Genomic DNA, 23,751 nt, shown 5'->3' with positions numbered 1-23,751 from the left:
TGTACAAAGACCTGGAAGTCAGTTCAAATGACTCGCTAGCATATTTAGTTTTGCATGCTGCTTTAGTTCATAGAAACTGTGTTTATGCGTGGGTACAATGTGTTGTGTTTATGTAATAACACGTGTTATTACATAAACACAGTGGCTGAAACCTTATCTCAATGTTCTGTTTCGACTTCCAATGTGTGCACCAGATGAGTTCCAGTTCTTTAAAAAGAAAGAAAAAAACCCTCCCGAATCACTCCTTCTCATCCCACCTCCTCACAGAACTTTGCCAGTTTTGAAAAGTGGCGACTCAAGCAGCAGCAGCAGCAGCAGCAGCAGCAGCAGGAGTTCACCACTTTTCTTTTTCACAGTCTGTCTTTGAGGTGAGTCAAGGTAATTGCTTCCCTCAGGCGCTGTTTTTTTTTTAATTCAGTTTTTCGTGGCGTCTGCTACACCTGCCTGCCAAGCGCCAGCGCTGATGGGCGCGGCTGGGACCTGTGCCCAAAGCTCTAGTTTTAACTCGCCTGGGAAAGTTAAGCAAAAAGGCACAAAGGGACTGAGGACTTTAAGAACATCCCACCACGACGCGTCAACTTTATACGAACACATTATCTCTCCAGTGGACGGGAGCAGTCGGTCTAACTTGACAGGAATCGGGATTTGATTGTTTGTTGTTCGAGCTAGCTGAAGGTATGGATTTTAACAACATAAAGTACACTGGAATGAGCTGGAGACTTGTTTATATATATATATATATATATAAAGTTGTTTATGCTGGATGGTGCGGGGGTTTTCTTTTCCGATCTGGCTGTTGCATCTCTGCACTAACTAATTGCTCTCTGGGAGTTTGTGGGCTGTCCAAACTTCTTTTTGGCTTCAAAGTTATCGGCTTTTGTCCTATTGAATTGCGGAAAATCCCCTATTATCCCATTAAAACATGTGAAAGTATTTTATAGCTTGTCTTTAAAGTCTTTGGTAGTTGGTTTTGGGATCAGTTTTCTTCCGTGGTATAGAATTAGTCTGTTATAGTGATCTCAGGATAGTTTTACATGTATTTCTGCCGCGCTATTTGCATCCCTCTAAATATATTGCTGGACCTGATACCTGTAGCACCAGCATTATGTGACTACAGCCTTGTATATTTGCTGACCAGATCAGTTGCAGGCTATAATATTGAGGATGGTACAAGCTTGAAGAAAAAACAACAACAGATGTATTCAGAAATGTTGGTTTATTTGAGTTTCACTAAAATGTTCCTTTTCTCAGAGCTGAAAGAAACTCTACTCACTTTGATACTCGTTACAGGCTTGATTTTGGTTCCAGTGGCCTAGGCTATGAGGAAAGGGGAAAACTAGCATTCTTTGGATTATTTCTGCCTTTGTATTTTCAAACTGTGATGTTAAAGTGTGCAGTAACTGAAGCACATGCTGTTAAATGTCCTTGGCTGGCAGGGTGTGGTGAGAGGATGGTCTTTCAGAGCTGCTCTTTTGTTCTTTTGTTAGTCTTCAAGGACACAACGTGAATAAGAAATCCATTGAAATCTATAAATGATGCTTTGTAAGCTCTGCGGCCTTTAATGTGGTTTCCATTATTCACATGACATTTAAACATCTACTCAAAGTTGTTCATTTGTAAATACGATAGAGGTGATGTCTTCTACCTGCTCTATCTTGGGCCTCCTGCAGAATTTCTGTATTCGTCAAAATCAGTAAAAGCAGAATGTTCGAGAGGAATCGGATCCACTGAAATATTGGATTATGTTTTTTAAAGATATGATCATGTGACTGATGACATTTGTCGGTCTTCAGTGGCATGACATTTCACATTGATGCAGTAAACATGAGATACAAACGGCCTGGTCTTTAACCCGAATCATTCCGGGAATAACAACCGGCATTTGCCCTTTTTCCCGTCAAATGTTTGCTAAAATGCCATTTTAAACAAGTCAAGGAGTAAACAGACTTTTAACAACAGTTGGCGCAGTAAACGCATGACTGTGGTCAACATTTTACCATCATCATCTCACCAGATTAAAATGGGATGGACGAGTTAACGAGACAGATGGACTTCTCAGGAGGCTTGTCAGAAGAAAGGGGTGAGATTTCAGATTTTATTTATGATGTTTTTAAAAAAAGAGTTCACCCAAAACACTTTCACACACTTGTAGCTGTCGATGTATGCAGATAATATGGGTGTTATACGCAGAGTGTTAGCGATATATACGCCACTCAAATGTCTCAGTGTGGCAAGAGATATGAAAATATGACATGAAATGTAAAAAAAAGGGGTAACTGACCCCAAAACACCTACACACTTATTTTCTTGGGTGATGCCCTCTTATTTGGGGGCTTACTATCTCTAACGTCATGGCATGCCTTCACTGGTGTCGGTTTCCATTTCTGTTCCTCGCTCTCAGGGTGTAAGTCATCCTCCGGGTTTTCCTCCAGTCGTCATAACTGAACGTAAAAGCGCAGCTCATCTTGGCCTTTTGACACGGAGAAGGATGGCGAAGCCGAAGGAACGCCTGATTATATGTTTGATGCTAACTGAGAAGAACATATAATCAGCCACCCTGTTGTCCTCATGTTCTTCTTTTCTTCTGTATGTCACTTTTAAAACAAAGTTTTTATCGTTTACACTCAAAACTGTTTGTGACAAAGTGCTTTACAGAAGAGATAAAGGACAGAAAACACAAAAGCTTATACGTATTGGAAGATAATATAGAACCAAAATAAGTTTCAAGATGATTTTCATGCACTGATTTGGCTTCTCCGGGACTTTGTTGGAGGTTGTTTAAAAGTTGAGGAGCAACGGCATCAAAAACATGACCTCCTTTAGTTTTGAACCTTGGCTCTGAAACACACGAAAGTCCCTAAAAGGGTGAAGAACAAGGAGGAGGAGGACAGGAGCGAGGAGGCAGCATGAAACTGAAATGGAATTTATATTAACTTGTTAAAACTCAACAGGCTGCAGCTGGAGAACAAGATGCCTCCTAGTGGAGGAAGAGTGTTGTACTGATATTAATTATCTGCACCCACTTCATGATAAACACAACGTGATTTACACAAACGTTTTTTAATGAATTCCCAACACTTCCTAGTATGCCTCTATGTATTATGAGACTAAAGGGCAAACACATAAACATGTAGGCCTACATGTTCACAGCATGCAAAGCCAAGTTTAGGTTGAAGGTTTATTATTGCCCTTAAAAAAAAGAAGAAATTTCACCTGTTGTAAAGACTTTATATGTTGTAACTAACGGCTTCAGGTAGTTAGTAAGTCACTTACGGTACAAACGCATTATTAAACAGCTCTAAACCTTTGATGATAACAACAACTTTTAAGTCGCCAGTTTGTGGAGAATCGCTGTTTGTGGAGAATAATGACTCTGGTGAGTCATTATTAGTCAAGTGTTTACTTAAAAGTGATGAATGTTTAACTTTCTAATACACCATCGACTCTGCAGTTATACCTGTTTGTAAGTCATTAATCAGCATTAATAAGAGGCTGCAGGCTTCTTACTGTCTAATAAGGGTTATTATAATGATGATATTAATCCATTTAGCATGCACTTGTAAATGTTATTAACTTTTGAATGAATTGATTGTGGTTGAAGAAGGTCGGAGGTCCTGAATGAATTAAAGAGTTAAAAAGACAAACTGTCCTGCTGGAGGAGGATAACAACCAAACCTGGCAACCTAAAACGTTTTTCTTACTTATGACCGATCACTGATATTAAGCATTGTTATAAAATTATTATTATTACTATGAAACTATATTACAAAGTGCTACTGAAAGTGTTACTACAGCGCTGCACTGACGGTAAAACCATCAACACTGTATCAATCAAAGTCACATCAATTGAACTCTGGAAGGGTAAAAATCATCACCAGGCCAATCACTCAACACTCCAGTGAGAAGTGACAGATAACTCTCTGGATAATACACTCATCATCTCCTTTGTTTTTCATGTGCTCAGTTGTGCGGGAAACTGTAACCTCCACGTCCCGACTGACTTCTCTACCACCGAGTGAGTGTCTCTTTCTTCAAGTCACGCTTGCTTTAATTATAAACTAAATGCATAAGACAATAATTATAGCCGAGCAGGTCTAAAGGAAGTACCCGCTGAGTAACGGCGTTTCCTTGTTTTGCTGTGTGTCTTCTCGTTGCTAGAGGGAACCAGCGGATCAAATCACAGGAATATGTCCAGCAGTGCTGGAGGGCTGGGCTTGGAGAAGAATGTCTTAACCCAGAACAGCAGTGGAACTTATTTCTCTTCATGTGAGAGCACATTTCCACTCATGATCCAAAATTGGGAAGTTGTGGGTTCGTCTTCGGACGAGTTTTTGAGACGTTGAATGTTGTATTTTTAACAACAAGTAGGAAGAAAGTACTGATTTAGATTATGTTTCACATCACTTGCAGTTTTTAAGAACTTCCAGTTCTTCACTTTATTTGACTGGTATAGCTGCGGGTTACTTTAAAAAGTCAGATTTTGTACACAAAATGTATGAAGAGCTTATAAATTATGAGGCTTTATTATAGATTAAACTACCCAACAGAATACCTGTGCACAATAAGGGCAGACACAGTCTATTACACAGCTTACGAATCAAATAGTCCAAATCATTTGAGGATAATTGGGACTGTTTTGATGATCCGCTTTAAAAAATGGTAATAGTTCGAGCCGGTCAAATGTGAGGATTTGTAGATTTTAACTTATTATTATCATCATTGTTATTATTATTGTTGTCAAATAGTCAAAACAAACAATGTGAAAGTGTCAGATGTCAACTAATCAGTCAATTAATTGGTAATTAATTTGCCATATAGAAATAGCTCCACCTCAACCAACTTATTTACTTACTGAAGCATCTGAATACTGCCTCCACCACTGTCCATAGCGTCCTGTGATTTCCGAGAGAGGAACTGAAACTGCAAACAAATAAAATAATTCTTGCAAAGAGCTTTGTTATTTGGTACATATCATAAGGAACATGGACACACTATTGAATCAGTACACTTCCAATAACCTAGATAGTCTTATAGTTCGTGCACAGCAGATCAGCTGAACATGCAAAATGTAAAAAAGAAATTCCTGCAAGTCAGCATAAAGTTCAACATACACAGTATGGTGAGTAACGTTTCAAATAATGAATAAACATTTACTTGGGTGTCAAAGGATCAGTGTTTACAGTCATTAATATCTTTCCCTTATGGAAATTCCTCTGCAAATCAATGACTATTCACAAACCTGACACAATTAATCAGAAATAAATGTCTCCTTAATTTTGTAGATCTTTCCACAAAATTCCTAGAAAATTATAAACAAATAATCGGACCTGTGAAATACGGCGTTACTGTTAATGTATATACTTATACTGTTGGGTAGTTTGACGCACAACGCATTATACTCTCATCATATGTTTTGTTTTGATAAAGTAACTTCAGCTGTCAGATAAATGTAGCACTTTAATGTGACTCAGGCATATTCCTGTTTGTGTGGACGTGATCAGGTTGCAGGAAATCAAAAATAACCTGCATGCATCATCCCCCCAGCTTCTGTAGGTGTGAACACCAACAGCTACAGCTCCTCCTCGGGAGTTTACCTCGGAGGAGACTCCTTAGGAGGTGATGGAGGGGGGCTCTTCATAGAGGGGTATGGAAGCGGAGGAGGAGGAGGAGGAGGAGGAGGAGGCGGAGGAGGAAGCAGCAGAGGGGGAGGCAGTTATCTGGTAAGCTCGGTGTCAAAGGTCAGGTCCAGCTCATCAGGTGGTGCCAGGAGAGCGCAGACTGCTGGCTCATCAGGAGGCCTGTCTCCAGTTTACCGGGAGAGGACGCACAAATCCAGCCGCTCAGGAGGTTATGAGGGTGAGATCCTGTTAATATAAGAAGTTGGCATCAAGGGGAGCCTGAAACAGAAGCACAAAAAGTTCAGGAAACGGTCGTGCACGAGGGCGCTGTTAATATCTCTGTTGCCATTGTGTTTTGCTTTTCTAGGAAGTTCCAGTGGCAATTCCTCTCCAGAGTTTACACGCAAAGATCATGGAGTCTATTGTAAGTGAGAGTGACAGCTGTATGTGGTTATATACTTTATGATTACACAATATTTTTTCAGGTTTAACCTCGTATGTCTGTGTTTATGTTTTTTTTTTCCTGTCTGTTTTTATTTTTACAGGCTCCGGCGCCTCAAGAGGGAGGAGCGAAAGCAGAGGTATTAAATAACTGCCCCCACCCTCTTCTCTTCATTATTTCTGCACAATCTCACTTTGAATTGTCCCGGCCTACTTTCTTATTAAATCTGGATTCCTTTGTCCATTCTGTGTGTGTGATTTATTTCCAGAGAGCGAGATCCGAGCCAGATTACAAAGTGCCTCTCCCACCGCCAGCAGATGTAAGACCACTGGAGACACATTCATCCATTTACTGTTGGTTATGTAATTCCTCATGAAGCAACAAAAGCGTCTTTATTAGAGTGTGTCCATTCAAAGTACCACATGGACAGTGAAAAGCTTGTTTTTTTCCTGCAGGGTCAGAGCAGTATGCATTTTGAATTACGATGCTGTCGAATGCTTTGGCTCAGCATAGGACATTCCTTCTCTTCCACCTCTCACATGCATGTGTATGTCCATGAAATCTCAATTAGTAACAGATGTGCAGTTCACCCCAGACAGAAGGTGTACAGAACTTCAGCACAAGGAAAAGCGTGAGATTTTAAACGAGGATCATGGGTTTGTTTGCATTGTGTTCATGTGGGGAAGAAGTGAAGGGCCAAATTTGTGGTGGCAACAATGGCACACATGAGTCACTGTTTGCAGCACCACCCTTTTAAAGCAAAGCAGTGGAGAGTCAGACGCTGATCGCTCCCCCTGCTGACTAAAGTGCATAACTGCTATTATCTCCTTCACATTCTGTGCCACCTTTCACCTACCTAAACACATCTGGGTCTCAGATTGCAACAGTGCATATTATTTCGTGGTGGAAGAAGTATTTATTATTACATTTATTTACTTTAGCAATCCAACGGCATGGAATGGAATTGGTACTGTAGGCCTACTCGAGTACATTGTGGAGGAACCTTTACTTTACATTTTATGCAACTTTATATTAAGTTGAATACATTTCAGGGGGAAATGTTCTTTTTACTCCACTACATTTGGCAGATTAGTCTCTTTCAAGATTTCACACACAAAACACATGAATGACTCATAGAGTATGATGCATTGGTGAAAAGCTTACACCGTGACAAAAAAGATAATGTACACGCTGGAGTGAGTCCATTATGTGATCTGTAGGGTGGTGGAATTTAAGGAAGCCCAGAGTTCATTGAAGATGTTTAAGGAGATTGTCACCACACACGCACACCTGATCCCACTCCTGTAATCAAGCACATCCACCCAGACAATCAAAGAGAGAGCAGGCTAGCTGCGCTAGCAGGAAGAAGCAGAAAGTAGAACAACTCTACCTTACTCGTATGATTGGAGCACATTCTCTCGTCAATACTTTTGTACTTCTACATCCGTTAAAATTATGAGAGCAAGAGCTTTATTTTTAATGAAAATACTCCATTACAAGTAAAAGTCCTTTGTACACAAGTAAATGAAAGTAGGCTATAACCGCCCACATATACTTAACTTAAGTATTGAAGGTACAAATACTGATTATGAATGACCACTTTCAAATTATTAATTATGTTGTATATTTAGAGTTTAGACTTTTATATTAGTGCACTCTCTTGCCACACAGAGAAAGCTAACTTGCTATACAGCTAAAGTAAGCTAGCTTGTAAGATAGTGGCTAGGCTTAGCTAAAACTAAGTTCAGTTTACTTATTTAGCCGTTTTTGAAAAATGTCCAATTTGATAGACTGACATTGTGCCAATTCAGTTAGTAATTCGACATAACTAATTGAAGCACTAAATTAATGAAATCCAATCATGATGGAGGAAAATAAACCGAGCTTAAACTGTGCTATTGCTAACTTAGCAGATCTCAGCAACTGCCATTCAAGCTTTGGACTCAAGTGAATTTCATATGATTTGGTGTGGTTAAGGTACCTTTAGATGATATATATATCTCAAACTGTTAATAGTTGATTTCATTATACATTTTAAGAGTGGTCAGACAGTCAACTAGTGCAGCAGAGAGAGACATTTAATTTCTATATTGACTGTAAATGAGCAAAATAAAGTTTCTTTAAAATGGAAGAAAGCTGAAAGTACACATTAGTTGGTAGGTACTGGGTTTTTCCTGAAGATTAACTGAAGGCAGAGTGCAGTATACTCAGAGTGCAGTATACTATCTGTATTTTGAGGTAGGCCCTATTGAAATGAAAGCATTACAAACTTTGGTACACAGTTTGCTGTCTCTGCCCTGTAGTGTAGTTTGTCGATCCAGTAAATATAATTGAGTAAAAAGTACAATATTTGACATCTAATTTTAGTGGAGTTTAGTGAAATTAGAAGTACCTAATTTTGCTTCCTGAAATTAATTGCTCTGAGATATTGCAGTATTATATTTAGTGAGCATTGTTTTTGTGTTTTGCAGGGACGGAGCTGGATGACGTGAAGAAGCTGCTGAAGGGACGCTCCAGTAGCGTCAGCCCCACTCGCTCCTCCAGCGCCTCCACCACTCTCCCTGTCCCTAAAATGGCCAGCGTGGAAACCAAGACCATCTCTGTGGCCACTCAGTCGGGTATATACCCTTACCAGAGTCGCACACATGCACATACTCTACATGCACAGACACCTTGTCTTCCTCACAGATATGTGGTTTAAAATAGCCTCTCATGTATTCGCATTACCGGTACATCTGACTGAATCCTGAAATACTTCTCTGCTGCACAAATAAAATGACACACAATATCTCTTTTCTCATTGGAATATATCAATATATTTTTTATGAATGAAGGATAAACACACTTTACACTGTTTTGATTTATGTCTTTTCTTTCCTGCAGGTTCATTTGGCTCTGGTGTGAGATCAGCTGGGTTCCAGACCATCGATACATCAGGATTTTATGATCCCGCTCTGACATCTGGGCAGTTTGATACTGGTGTAAAATCGGGCCAGTATGATGTTGGTCTGAAATCAGGCCAGTATGATGCTGGTGTGAAGTCAGGACAATATGACATGAGCTTGAAATCAGGGCAGTATGACACCAGTGTAAGATCAGCCCAGTTCGATACTGGTGTAAGATCAGCCCAGTTCGATACTGGTGTAAGATCAGCCCAGTTCGATACTGGTGTGAGATCAGCCCAGTTCGATACTGGTGTGAGATCAGCCCAGTTCGATACTGGTGTAAGATCATCCCAGTATGATACTGGTGTGAGATCAGCCCAGTACGATACTGGTGTAAGATCATCCCAGTACGATACTGGTGTGAGATCAGCCCAGTATGATACTGGTGGGAGATCAGGCCAGTATGACACGCTGGACGCTACACTTCCTACTTTCACCTGGTCCACCACGACCCTGCCCTCCGCCGCCACCACAGTGGTCACTGGCAACACCAGCAGCTACGCGTACCAGGCCGGCACCAACAACATGCCGGGAGGATCGCTGCCGGGAGGCCTCACCTCCCCCTCGTCCCTGTCAGGTGAGACCAAACGTCCCTTGAACATTACCCGTTACCTGCAGGTGAAATGTCGTCTTATTTGTAGTAAGAGATGTTTGGGTGACCGTTTTATCTCTAGTACTATAGTATGTACTGTATATGGATATAGTTACACATAAATAAACACCACTTTTATATGGTTTGTTTTTTTTAATTTGTATGTCCATGTATTCGTTTTCTTGTTTTGTGAATATTCATGTCCAGCCTGTGTGTGTTATTTAATTAAATCAAACCTTGCATTCTGTTTACAGTTTACGGCTTCCAGAATAATCTGGCTCCCACTTCTGCCAGTGTGCTCACCACCAGCGGAGGCAACATTAATGCTACTACCATTGGAGGTACGGCAGCATGTTCTAACAATTTCCACTCTATCTTCCATACATATTTTGCACTCAAAAATAATACAAAATAGCACCTTTCTTTTGCAAGTGTTTAACTTTGTGTGTTTGTATTTACAGGTTATGGCGTTCAGAAGAACTTGTCAAATGGTGGTGGTGTCGTCAGCTCTGGAGTCTCTACAAGTAAGTCTGCAATAAATATAATCACAATCAAAAACAGTTCTCAAACTTAAACGATTCTTGTCTGTTGTCAGCCACTAGATCCCAATCTGATGATGCATACAATAGAGACTATAAGTTCCTGATCTCTGAAAAGGAGAACGTTCCAGTCAAGAGGGATGCAGAAATGCTCATTATGGCTAAAGACAGCGGGAAGCAGTTCACCAGCAGCAGCGTTCAGATGGGAGGAGGTGAGTCAGCTACTTACTGCCTCCTTTTGGAGAAACACTGAATTTTCTCCCAATTCAATAGGTTTCTCAACTTTTTGTACACCCAATTTCCTCACAGCCACAGCAGGCTGTAAAGCTTATTTAAACAGTGTGCACTGTGCAGATATTCTGTTTTAAATAATAGCATCCCATGCAGCCTTGGTATTGGTCACTTGGAGGCTGTTCACAGTCCTGATCCCTTTGTTAAACTATCTCAGCATCGATCCAACATTTCTGTTTCTTAAAGAAGAAGCAGGAACAACCTGATCTGAATTTGAATGAGTATTTGCAAGTGTTTCTAATGGTTTGATTTCATAAATCATTTTAATCAGAACAGGATCACCATTACCATTTGTTGTCTTGGGGTCAGAAAAAAAATATAATAAAAAAATATATTTATTATTTATTCTCTTCTATCTTTCGTCCTCCTCCTCCATTTAAATTGAAGATATTTTCTTGATTATATACTTGCGTATTTTAATTGTATTCTTATTTACTTCTTTGTCTTTGTTGGTAAAGCCCTCTCTGTGTTGTGACTATTTGTATTGTATCAAATTGATTGTTCTCTCATTCTCAAACAGCTGTGTTTTTTTTGATTCTGCTTGTTCAACACAATAAATACAATAAAAGTAGTATTTTAAAAAAGTGCTTCTAATTTCACAGGGTCGTTATCGGGAGATTCAATGAAGAAAGAGAAGCTTATTTCAAGCTACGGTGAGAAAATGCCACTGAAGACAGAGACGGGCAACTCTTACTGTGAGTAGTTATTAAAAACATCTAAAAACTAAAAATAGCTTTGATTCTAGAAATAGATAAGTGATGTTTTTTATTTTTTATTTCTTCATCAGATGGATCATCTGGAGTTGTAATGAAAGACAAAGCCACCTATGCAGGTATTTTGGATTGCACATATCTTAATATTGACATTAATGATGAATATTTCAGTGTGTGAAAGTGAGGATTTTGTGCTCCACTCTTCATCTGCAGAGATTCACAGGGACAGCGACATCTTCGGAGGAGGTGGAGGACTGTGCTGCTGCTCCGACGCTTGTTGCTCTTGGTGGAAATGGCTGCTGGGTCTTCTCCTCCTCTCCCTGCTCCTGCTTGGACTCCTGTTTGGGCTCATTGCACTGGGTAAAGCTGACTTACACAACATAATGACATTTAATAGAGAACAAAGATAAAATCTTAGGAGTCGTGGGATACTCTCTGGAGCTACTCTGCAAAGAAGCGCGTGGGAGGGAGCGCTTTTGTTAGTTTCTAAACGATAAAATGTGTGCTTCAGCTTTTACAGGCTGGTGAGCATTATTTCACAGTGCTGCTAAGAGCTGTGGGACAGTAAATGCAATCCCCTCCCTGGAAATTTGATCCGTGGGTACTGTCTCACTGCCATAAAGTCGGTCTGGCATTCATTCTCAGTGGAGCAGCTCCAGAAATGCCTTCTTGATGACATCAGAGGCTGCAGTTTGTTTTCCTGCAGCAGGAGACTTGTTGATGTGAATCCATCCTGATAAAACCATTTGCAACCTCTAATTTGAGGTATGCTTTTACTGGTATGTAAGCTTGTGCATGTTGAGCAGGTACTGACTGAGTAAAGTTATCTGATAGGCCTGCATACAGTAGACTATCTGTGTAGTTCCTGACAAAACCGAAGCTGAAAAGAGTAATGTAACTGCTCTGTAGCAGGTTAAAGAGGTAAAAAATCAAACGTTTTTGTGAGATTTTATTGAATTTAATTTTTTACATACATCAGTATACTGCATATGTTAAATATGAATTGATTAGTAACAGGGTCATGATCTTGTGAGTTACATCTGAACACAGACATGATGCACATATTTTTAGATTCACCGTGACATCATTATCATTATGTCCGTAGTAAATAAATGGTCAAAGATCTGCTTAAAAAAAAGTGTTCCTTGCAACTCCAGAACTTGCCTGAGAATCATGTTTTTCTCAAGTATGGAAGTAATCCAGTGATGGTTAACTGTTTTATGATTTTAAATGTTATATATTATCCTATTCTTTTTTTTAAATCAATGATATATTTCACCACCCCATTCCAAACGATACAATTTTTGTATTGATTCTTTTTTAATTTATATTGTCCTTTTACAGTTTACCTGTAAATTCAGTTGATTGAAAAGTCAGAATGGTTTTGGTGTTATTTAGATCAGAAAAGTGTCTTCCCTGATGACCATTATTACTGTTTTAATAGTAACAATAATAAACCTAATTTTCATAGCAAAATGTCATGCATACATGAAACAAAAACTGCTTTCCATGAAAGTGAATGCTCAACACATAATCATGCCCTTTACCATGAAATAAGAGAGATTGTTAAGCATTAGACCGTCGATTTTCAGAAGTCGAAGCGAGAGAAGTCTTCTACCGCGGATACGTTCATCACCTGTGGAAAACACAATCGTTTATTTATTACAGATTGATGATATTTTCTGACTACTGGTCCTTGTTATGTTTATCTTACCAAATGTTGACGGCTCTTTCTCAGCTGAAGACGTGAGGAAGCTGAAGAGTCGAGTGGCCACCCTGGAGTCCACGGGGGCTTCTGCTGTTGCCAGCCGGTGGTCAGGTTCTTCCAATGACATCGGCCTCTATGGGGCCGCTGGAGCTGGAGGTACCGGCAACACTGACAACACGCTGAATCTCGGCACTGGAGGTGGAGTTGGAGGTGGAGGCTCCAAAACACGGATCGGGGTTGTAACTGGTGCTGGCGGCTCGGCTGGCGGAAGTGGCGTTGATGTCATCGTTGGAACTGGTTCTGCTGGCTCTACTGGGGCGAGTGCTGGAGGTGCCGGTACCAGTGGCAGTGGTGGCACTGGCCTCGGGGCCGGAGGGACCGGAGGACATTTAGACGCTGCTGCTCTTCAGATGACGATCCAGAAGTTGTTAAGATCTGAAATGCAGTCACAGTCATACAGAGGTACTGCACATACAATACTGACTACATGAATACACACACACACACACACACCCTGCATTTAAGTTCATCGAACTGTTGTTTTCTATCTCAGCTTTTCTAACATCGTCAGTGCAGGGAGAGAGAGGACTGCCTGGACCTAAAGGTGAAATTAAAATATTCATTTCATAAAATCGAAACATATACTCTTTTTTTTTTAAAGTTGATTAACACGAGTGTCTTTTTTATTCTTTTCAGGGGACTCTGGAACTAAAGGTCAGGAAGAAAATCACTTACTGTAACTTTAATTCAGCTACTGTGGACTGTCATCTTAATTAAATGTATGCTTTACTCATCACAGGAGATTCTGGTTTCCCTGGACTTCCAGGTGAGCAATGATGACTAATATTTTCATTGAGTCATTACCATTTTTTTGCGATTTTTTTTGGGGGAATTTTGTGTTGCACCGTAATGTTATTTTACTGACTGTGACCTTTGACCTCAGGTGCTCCGGGTGCAATGGGACATGCAGGCCCTGAAGGACCAAAAGGACAGAAAGGAGTCCAAGGTACAGAAAACGCTTCAGTTGAAACTACACCGTGCAAGTACACTGCTTAGCTGTTATTAATAGTGAGGCGTTTTATCTGTGTGTAAAATGTCTGATCAGGTGATCATGGACTGGACGGGGCACCAGGCATCAGGGGTCGCGAGGGCCCGGGTGGCCCCAGAGGTGAGGCAGGATCTTCAGGCTTTACAGCGAAAGGTGAAAGAGGTATGGCTCAGATTCCCAGCGTCAACAGAGCTTTTGTGTGTATTAGTAATGCTAATGAGACCCAGTGTATCTTGACTGTGTCACTGCAGTATCTCATGTTTTGTTTTATGCAGGTGCCCCTGGGGATACTGGGTCCGTCGGCCCGGCTGGACCAAAAGGTGACAATTGTTCTAGTCTTCTGACCACTCAAAGACCTGTACACGACATGTCATCATTAGCCCATTCACACACACACATTCACACACTGACGGCAGGCTGCCGTGCAACGTGCCAACCTGCCCCTCAGGATCTAAATTCATGCACGCTCACACACCGATGGCACAGCTGGCGGGAGAAATTTTTGGGTTGAGTATCTTACCCAAAGACACTTTGACATGCGGACTGGATGAGTCGGGGGTCGCTGATCTTCCAATTAGCGGACGACCCGCTATACATCTGAGGAAAACAAATGAAATAGAAAAATAAGTTGAAATACATTCAATAAATAACAATAAATTCGAAGAAAACCTCAAAGAAACTAACCAATTTGAGTGGCAGTTAAAATACATCCAGGTTTATGTCTATTGTCTTGGGGTTAGAGAAACAAGTAAGTCTGGGTTATCACTATATCAAAAAAAATCCTTTTAAATCAATTGTGTGTTTTTACATAAAATTACCGTTGGTTTTAATTGCTGACAAAAGGTGCATTTGTAACGTTTTATTGCCTCATCGTGTATGAACGTCAAACGGCACCAGGTGGCAGCATTTAGATAGCGTGTGAACAAAGCCTCCATATTGTTCTGTGAAAAAGCAAACAAGCTCTACCTTGAGGGAGACATATACAGTAATTAAGAATGAAAATACCCCAAATGATGAATTCTAGTTTGATATCTTTATCTACTGTGTTACAATTATTCATATTTTTGATAGAATAGCAGCCTTAAAATATATGTGTGATGTCAATAAAGTATAAAGAAAAGTGATTCATTTGCAAGTTTTAGGATAATTAGGCTTTTATAAAGTTAGTTCATTTAATGTTCTCATTCAACATTGTGTTTCCTTTCTAATAATTATGAATCGATGATCTAGGTGCATCTGGAGTTCCTGGACTTTCTGGAGCACCAGGTCAGTTTCTCCGGTCATCATTCATGTCGAGCGTCACAGTGACTCCGGAAACACCGGCTGAGTTTCATTCAAATTTACCAACTGAAACTATTGTCAGCATTTCACATGAACTGTTTTGTTCAACGTCAACATAGGTCTTCAGGGTTTCCGTGGCGAGGCAGGGCAACCTGGATCTAAAGGTGGGTCACATGAAAAAACACCCTGAAATTCCTTGTTAGTTCATTTTATACACTATAATGTTACTCACAGTCACTATTGTCCCTCAGGTGACAGAGGGCTTGGTGGACTCCAAGGACTTAAAGGTTTGTTGTAACTACATCAGTTTCTCACAGGACTTGTGGGGTCAGTGAATGCTTCTAACTCTATTTGAATTCATGTTTATCGTAGGTGAATCTGGTGATACGGGTCTCAGAGGGGTGAAAGGTCAGTATAGCTTTTGTGAATCAAACTGTATTTGAAGCTGTCAAATCAGCATGTTATACACTCTTTGCAGTTTTCTAAAACGGTCGTCTCGCTCCTCAGGTGATCCTGGTGTATCAGGGCTGCATGGGTCAGCCGGAGAGAGAGGACCCAAAGGATCAACGGGTGAGTCACAGTAGCTCCAGCCTCAGATAATTAATGATGATAATGAATTCTCAGACACTCAGATTATGGTATTATGCTTAGCTTAGCATAAAGACTGGGAGCAGGGGGAACAGCTAGCCTGGCTCAGTCCAAACACAATTCACAATTCACCCACCAGCACCTCCAAAGCTCATTAATTAACACGTCATATCTTGTTTGTTGAAACCAAACAACAACAAAAGCACTTAAGCACTTAAAAATTGTATACAATCAATGTATCTTTTTAAATTATATCCATGAATTATTTACACAATTTAGATACATTTAGTTTGACTTAATAGCCCACTTATCGTTACTTTTTTTCTTACCTTGTTGTTGTCATGTGAACACACCACGGCTGATTTCAATGAGGCAGCAACGAGAGTATTAAATAACATAATCCTCCGGGGCAGCAGAGAGGGGTCTTCTTATAAAGATAAAGATACAACGGTATTTTTCCAGAGGAAAGTTGCTGTGCAGCAGGTGCATACAAAGTGGGACGAGTGTAAATATAGAAAGGCTCTTTTACTCTTCAAATAGATTTACATTGAATACAATTGTTTCCTTTCCTTTCTACGTTGTCAGGGTTGTCTGGAGCCGATGGATTAAGAGGATCAAGAGGTAAATGACTCATTATACAAGCATTACAGATACATCTATATAAATATTAATCTAATATGCATAAGGATTTAACTTTTTAAATCTCACTCTAAAGTGTCATTTTTGACCCTCAGGTGAAGTTGGACCTGCTGGGCCACCTGGACTCAGAGGTCTTTCTGGGCCTTCTGGAGATGCTGCACCTCAAGGTAAACTGAAGCTGATGCCACTCTCGTGTCTGCAGCTATTTCAACATTATCATTAGTGGATGATATGATCAGATATATTCATGATACCCCCCCCCCCCCCTCTCTCTCTTTAGGAACCCCTGGGCTTCAAGGACCACCAGGTACGACTCTACTATCTATTCATCACAATTTGTTATTGGTTGTGGGGCACGGTGATTGTGATGCTCTCAACACTGAAAATGTACTTGTGTCTTGCTTTTAGGGATACCAGGGAATCCAGGAAGACCCGGCTCTAAAGGTACATCGACTGTTAACTTCAGCTTTCTTGAGGGCCATCTGCTGCAGAAAGTGCACGCTGTCAAAAAATACCACGTGTGCTATTAATCTCTGCGTCTGATCTTCCATGTTTCTCGTCTGTTTTAGGTGAAACGGGTGAACCAGGAAGAATCATCAATGCAGGTAACAGATTGTGATGAAAAATGATATTTTAACATGTTGATTAGATTATAGTTTGATGATATCGAACTGACTTTTATTTATTTCCCAGCTGGCTCCACATCTGTCGGCATCCCGGGACCACCTGGGCATGCCGGCCCTCCCGGTCCTGCGGGTCTTCCAGGATTATCAGGTCTGACCCTTAACAGCTGGGAAATTAGCCGCGATGGTGTCCTTGGCATTCTGCATATCTTGCATTTCAGTAGTAACAACACTTGTACTTTGTGATTTACCTCCTCAGGTCCCATTGGCCCTGCTGGTCTGCCTGGCCAACCTGGTAGGTCACTGCAGATTATGTCTTTTAGATCAGATATGTGGCCATCAGAGTCTCATGAAAGCTGCATTGTTTGTTGTCACAGGCGGTAAAGGTGACAGAGGATATACGGGAGAACAAGGAATAACCGTGAGAACATCTGAAAGTCTAAGCTCGAGCTCAAGTGAGTACTCTTTTTGGGGATGGCTTTCTTTCATAAAACAATACAATAAAAGCGATGACGATGTCAATCTTCATCGTACAAATGAAGCGTTGAATTCATAAGAGATAAAATCCTCTTTGCTCCACTCGGGTGTTGTGATGCTACAGCCTTGCTGGTCTGACCAGTAGCTTACAGCGGTGCAGCTCATAGTAGCTAATGCTAGCAAATAAAGAAGAGTACAAAGTCAGTTTATTGTCTGTACACATCCGTACCTGTGCTGCTGTTACTACATGTTAGCATTTATTATTGTCCTGTAGTTGTAACCTGTGGCCACAGCGGGCGCTGTTGAGCAGAAGTTGCATATAGGGTTCCTTAAATGTCATTTTCTACACGTCACGTTACGTTACGGGTATAATAATAGCAGATTCATTTCTACACACAAGAATACTGTTCATGACTTCAAAGTATATTTCTGCTTTAGGGCAATCCAGTGCCCATGGAGGTTCAGGACAGCCTGGCCCACCCGGCCCACCGGGTCTACCTGGACGTCCAGGTAAATAAAACACACCTTTGTTGCAGCATTGTCAAAGGCTTGAATCATCTTTAATGATTGATGAATTACCACAGCGTTCTTGTAATGTTCTTCAAATTGTGTTCCTGACTGTTTTCAACATGTTTCCATTAGGGGATTCAAGACAAGGACCCCCGGGAACGCCTGGGCCTGAAGGTCCTCCAGGCAAGTATTTCAGCTCATTAAATCCACAGTTTCAAATATGGACTCTGAGGCCGGTGGATCATACGGTGTGTTTGGTATTATGTGAATCCCATCAATTATTTACATCAAACTTTCGTCATCTTTTTTTAAGGTTATGGAAGACCGGGACCTAAAGGAGACAGGGGAGACGCAGGCTTTGGATCCAGCTCTGGTACGATGCTGAATCTAAACTTGTGCTTAACGTTGGTTTGACTCGTAATCAGCAGTGACGGAAAAGATTCTCAACACTGCTCCTCTTTCAGGAACTTCATATAGTGGACAACCCGGACCACCAGGACCACCTGGGTCTTTTGGGCTCAAAGGATCATCAGGTGATCAGCTTTAGTGAAGACCTCACACTGTTAGCTTCATTTAAAGAAACGTACCCTCGTGTAGTTTTAGTCATACTTTATTATAACATCTCCGGATATCTCCGTCGTTATTTCAGGTACTCCTGGACCCAGAGGATACCAAGGTAATTATCTCACTTTATTTAGGGTGTATCTCTTTCATAAATCACTCTCTTTCATTTCACTTCAATAAAAGTAAATAACTTCACAAAAATAACAGTGGCATCATGTGTGTCTCAGGTGAACCAGGCCAGCCAGGTGTGCCCGGTACCCCTGGAAGACCAGGCAGCTCTGAGAGAGGTCAACATCAAACACAAGTCATACAAAGTCACATTAGAAATATATATGAGAGCCACACTACAAAGGCCTTATGCATACATGTGATATACGGTATGTTCATTTCGTCCTTACAGGCTCGACTTACGGGGGAGGAAGCGGGATCCCTGGACCAGCAGGTCAACCGGGACTTCCTGGACGTCCTGGACAACAAGGAGTTAAAGGTACCAGCACATCGACATTTGTGAATGCTGTCAATGTTTTTACTGTCTGTATTTCAGAGGGAACACTGTGTGCATCACATGAAAATGCTTTTGTTGTTTCTAAGGGGACACTGGAGCTCCTGGGTATTCTGGCTCTTCAAGAGGTAGAGAAGATCATGACCACAATAATACACAAAGTCAAGTGTTTTTATCTTGTCAAAGCATGAAGAGTTCCCAGTTGCTTTCAATGTTTAGATTTCCTTCAGAGCTTTTACGATCTCATTTTTTTACCTCAGGCTCTGTCTCAGTCACCGCAGGTCCTCCTGGCCCCGCAGGTCCTCCTGGCCCCGCAGGCCTGCCGGGCTCCTTCGCTTCATCTAGTGAGATGCGTCAACACATCAATGACTATTTAAGTAAGAGTTCTTCTGAAGCAAGGTCTCGCGCTCACAGGCTGCCAGGGGGACAGAACAGAGTATGAACAGGTTTTATTTGTTCTGTGCAGGTAGAAGCAGACAGTCCAGTAATCCCGGACCTCCAGGTCAACCTGGGGCTCCAGGAATCCCTGGAACCTTCTCGGGTTCTATCGATGACATCTACACTCGCATCATTGCATATATGCAACGTAAGTCTGCGCTTCTCCCCAAGGTGTATGTTACTGAATGAGAGTTGGAGGAATGTTTACGTGTGGGGTATAATAATAGCAGATTGGGGGCCACCAATAACTGTGTTCTGCAATTTCAGGTTCTGGCTCAGGCCTCAGTATTGGTGTTCAGGGTCCTCCAGGACCACCTGGTCCACCTGGCTCTGGCTCTGGCTCTGGGTCAGTCAGCGGTCTCATCAACATGCTTCAGAGTAAGTACAATACATAGTCTGAGCCAAGTGGAATCACATCCACATATTCTCCCCACAGCACTCTACTGTCTCTGTAAACACCGTGGAGACAGACAAGTTTAAACTAAACTAAAAGCAAAAGCTAAACTATGTCTCTCTGCTGTGGTCCGTCTAGGAGAAGATGTGAGGAGATATTTGTCAGGACCACCAGGGCCACAAGGTCCACAGGGACCACCAGGCCTATCAGGAGGAATTTCAAGGAGTTACAGTGTTGAGGAGGTTGCCACATACATCTTCAGAATCATGAACGGTAAGCACAGGTGGCACTAACAGAAAAACAATAACCCCGGAAGTGATACCTGTACTTAATCCATTAGTCAGTCAGTCAAACGTTTGTTGTCGTTTCCAGACAGAGGGATTGCTAGAGGTCTGCCCGGACCTCCCGGTCCTGTTGGGCCTTCTGGTGGAGGGGGCTCTGGCTTCACTACCGCTACCATTGACTATTCTGCACTGGTGAGAAGTAAGTCATCGTGCTTTCCATTGACAGACACCATCTTGTTGTTGAGTCGTGAAACGTTAGTCGCTCACTCGTCATCGATCTTAAAAAACAAAACCTATACTTTTAAACTTATCGTGTCTTCATCTACTTAGATCCAGACTTCCGCTCGTGGATTAACTCTGCTTTACAAGGCGGTCCTCCCGGTCCCGCCGGTGTCCCGGGGCTACCTGGCCCTCCTGGTCCTCAGGGGCCGTCAGGAGTCTCCACTGCCAGTGTGTATGCGTCGGGAGGTCGTGGCTACAGTATGGAGGATATTCAGCGTTACCTGCAGAGTGAGTCTGACCCAGTGAATGAACTTCATGTCTTGTATGAAGTGAGGCTGAAATCTTGAGGCTTAGAGTCACATAGCAAGGTCATTTAATGCTAACGTTAAATCGTACAACAATAAAAACCAAATCAGGTCGAACACAATCCATTACACTGTATACAGTACAGGTCAATGGGTAATAATGATGACATTATATGTATATATATTTATATTATTCACAGTACCCTCAATTTATATTATAGCATTAAACATGACATGCGGCGTCCTCTTTAAAAAATTCTGTTCTCTAAATATCATTGCTCTTATTTATGAATGTTCCAAGAGAAATATCAACAATCACAAATAAAGAATATAACATTACAAACAATCTACACTCATTCATCTTAACAGCGGGTACAAATGTTAAATATCAATTTTTAAATATAATCATACGAGAAGTGTGCTCTGTTGCATCTTTAACCTCACCCAACAGTGATGTCACGGTGTACGGACACACCCTGGAGTTCACCTCACTGCAGCAAGCGTGGGGAGGTAAACCACTGGAGGACAGCAGAAGTTCCTCTTTAATGCAATGCAGTACAGCAGCCCTGCATTTAAGCATACCTTTATGTCGTGCACAATTCCGTTCGAGACGTGTTCAATCAACTTTGTGCTTGCTTGACGTCCACAATCAAAGAGGTTGCACAAGGTTTCTTCATCTTCCTGTGCACTTGTACGTATTAGACTGACAATAACGTCGACTTGAATCTTTCTCAGGTTCTGGTTTCAGAGGTGTTCCCGGCCCTCCTGGTCCTCAAGGTCCTCAGGGACCACAGGGTCCACCAGGCAGTTCCAGTGGATCAATTTCCTACAATGGAAACTCCCCTCGGGAGACTATCCGCACTGAAATTCAACAGTATCTGACCAGTAAGCTCCTAACGTCCCACACAGACAGACTAAAGACATGTGAGCACAGATGAGTGCGGATATCACCAATGAACTCTTATCTTTCAGGTGACGGTGTTCGTCGTGCCATCAGTGGCCCTCCGGGGCCGATGGGTCAGAAGGGAGATCGCGGAGAGCCCGGTCACATCCAGAGCTACAGTCATGGTGACTCTCGATACGGCTCTGACACCGACACCAGCAAGATCACTGAGACACTGGATTACCCCCGCGTCGCCATAAAAGTTTCAGACTACATCAAGAGTGAGTGGAACCTAAACACCCCCATCACCCTTCATTTATAGTGCAAGTCTTTTACTTCTGTAACTTGAATTTGTCTTACTTTACGAAGATAGTTGATATGCTCTACTGTACTCTAACTACTCTAAATATGCTCCAACCACAGTTCCCATAATGCTTTGGGGATGATGCCCTTTCCGAGGATGTCAGTATCTCAGATGTCGCCAATAAACGTCTATGAATTTGCCCTCCTCTAGGTCAAGGCCTGCTGCAGGAGTATCTGGTTCAGGGTCCCTGGATGGCGAGTTTGAGAGCGATTCAAGGCCCCCCTGGTCCACCGGGCCCCGTCGGACCTTCTGGTCAGAGCCGCGTCATCGGTGCCTATGGCAACGTCACAGCTGACCTCATGGAGTTCTTCAGAGGTGAGGACACAAGAGTTTAGAGTTCAACCTCACAGCAATAGAAAACCAGACTCGTGTGAGTGGAGTTGGAAAATGTTGCTTCATCTCAACTGAATCTGTGCTTCTGCTCTTGCGCAGCGTATGGCACCATTCCCGGCCCCCCAGGAGGCCCTGGACCAAGGGGTGACCAGGGGTACCCAGGACCCACAGGAGGAAAGGGTATATTCAAACAGAGCCGATGAAACACAGCGTATTTTCCAGAGTAGTGTTTTTCAGTCAAGTGATTGAGAAAAGTCTGAGACTTCCCTCTGCTTGCAGGTGATCCTGGGCGCCCAGGTATACCGGGACTACCAGGGCCCTACACTGTCCAGATTCCACACAGAATGCAGAAGAGGGATGCAGGTAACTTACGTCAAATGTTGTTAAATCACATAAAAAACGTCCAGTGTTTCAAACAAGTGACGGCGTCTCTTTTCATCCGCTGTAGGAGATACAGTTGTTGGTCGTCGCCTTCGCCGTCACGCCAGTCGTGGCTAAACGTACTACTGGATCGAGTCAGATTTATTTTTAGTCATTGAACTGCAGCAATGCAAGTAGTCAAAAAGCTTTTTTTTTATTGTTGCCAGCTGTAGAAAATCACAGGAGAATTTGAGAAAATAAAAAGTGGCCAAAAATGCAATAAGTCTCTTTAAAGCTGCTTAAGTAGAGGCACGGATGTAGCTGCTGGTCCGTGTCTTTGTCACACAGACTTGATTCTTTTTGTGGGTGTATAATTGTTACTTTTCTAAGTTAGCTTGCAATCAAAGTTTTGTTTTTTCCAGGGGCAGCTGAGTAGTATTTGAATGGCACTCTGCATCTTTTCCCGCTGCTCGTGTAACTTGAGTTAACTGGTGTACGTTTAGTTTTTTTTTTCTATTCGTTGTCTTTTGAGGATTATATTGTATTGAGGATTACATAAATGTTAAATGTTGCATCAAGATAACCCTTCAATGGTTCATAAAATACTTTAATATTGGCAGATTGTCCACATAAATCTAGTCAACCTCCAGCCTGTAAGTTATACATTCACCCCGAACAATTTACATTTGTTAACTCTATAAAGGAATGCATCATTACCGGTCAGAGTGAGGGTCATTTGTGCAGCAGGGGGGACTTTGGTTACCGTAAATGTTGCTGTAGTGAGGACTGAGGATTTACTTGAAAGGTTTGTTGGTAAAATAAATAAATAACATTGTACGCATGGATGAAAGACGGATAATCACTAAGAAATGACTGATTGGATTGTATATTTTTGTATAAGAGCGCACTGAAATTGATATATTTTCTTTATACCATTAAGTGTTGAAAAGATTAAATTATAAAATGTTCACAGATCATGTTTTACCTAGTGAACTTATTGACATCTGATCAATATATTTGAAAGACAGAAAATAAATCTATTTTTGGACTTGGGAGTCTTGATCTTCACTCGAGGTGTTTCCAGACAT

The 23,751-nt window shown here is 41.6% G+C and overlaps 1 protein-coding gene across 3 annotated transcripts; it reads left to right on the top strand.

Annotated features, from left to right (window-relative positions):
* The first annotated feature begins 309 nt into the window (after positions 1-309).
* col17a1b (collagen, type XVII, alpha 1b) lies at positions 310-23,379 on the top strand. 3 transcript variants are annotated; one of them, XM_079280438.1, is made up of 56 exons: positions 310-675; positions 2,015-2,080; positions 3,965-4,015; positions 4,159-4,266; positions 5,545-5,856; positions 5,986-6,042; positions 6,164-6,199; positions 6,329-6,379; positions 8,532-8,678; positions 8,944-9,582; positions 9,852-9,938; positions 10,059-10,121; positions 10,193-10,348; positions 11,030-11,122; positions 11,215-11,259; positions 11,354-11,500; positions 12,879-13,310; positions 13,402-13,452; positions 13,545-13,562; positions 13,648-13,674; positions 13,792-13,854; positions 13,954-14,058; positions 14,172-14,216; positions 15,127-15,162; positions 15,297-15,341; positions 15,429-15,464; positions 15,550-15,585; positions 15,685-15,747; positions 16,351-16,386; positions 16,500-16,571; positions 16,685-16,711; positions 16,813-16,848; positions 16,974-17,009; positions 17,098-17,178; positions 17,287-17,322; positions 17,405-17,482; positions 17,943-18,014; positions 18,147-18,197; positions 18,328-18,387; positions 18,479-18,547; positions 18,664-18,690; positions 18,806-18,865; positions 18,979-19,065; positions 19,170-19,208; positions 19,353-19,457; positions 19,547-19,666; positions 19,786-19,896; positions 20,051-20,185; positions 20,285-20,395; positions 20,527-20,706; positions 21,459-21,608; positions 21,696-21,887; positions 22,121-22,285; positions 22,403-22,483; positions 22,583-22,666; positions 22,752-23,379. In XM_079280438.1, the coding sequence occupies exons 2-56, from the start codon at positions 2,026-2,028 to the stop codon at positions 22,799-22,801; spliced, it is 5,355 nt and encodes a 1,784-aa protein (XP_079136564.1). In that variant the 5' UTR covers positions 310-675; positions 2,015-2,025; the 3' UTR covers positions 22,802-23,379. The 3 variants fall into 3 exon arrangements, with proteins under 3 accessions (XP_079136564.1, XP_079136563.1, XP_079136565.1); XM_079280437.1 differs by having other exon boundaries at positions 311-675; positions 19,341-19,457; XM_079280439.1 differs by lacking the exon at positions 2,015-2,080 and having other exon boundaries at positions 312-675; positions 19,341-19,457.
* The last annotated feature ends 372 nt before the right edge of the window (positions 23,380-23,751 follow it).

The sequence above is a fragment of the Melanostigma gelatinosum genome (assembly GCF_949748355.1).
Source record: "Melanostigma gelatinosum genome assembly, chromosome: 12".
Lineage (NCBI taxonomy): Eukaryota > Metazoa > Chordata > Actinopteri > Perciformes > Zoarcidae > Melanostigma > Melanostigma gelatinosum.
This window is presented reverse-complemented; position numbering and strand designations above follow the sequence as displayed.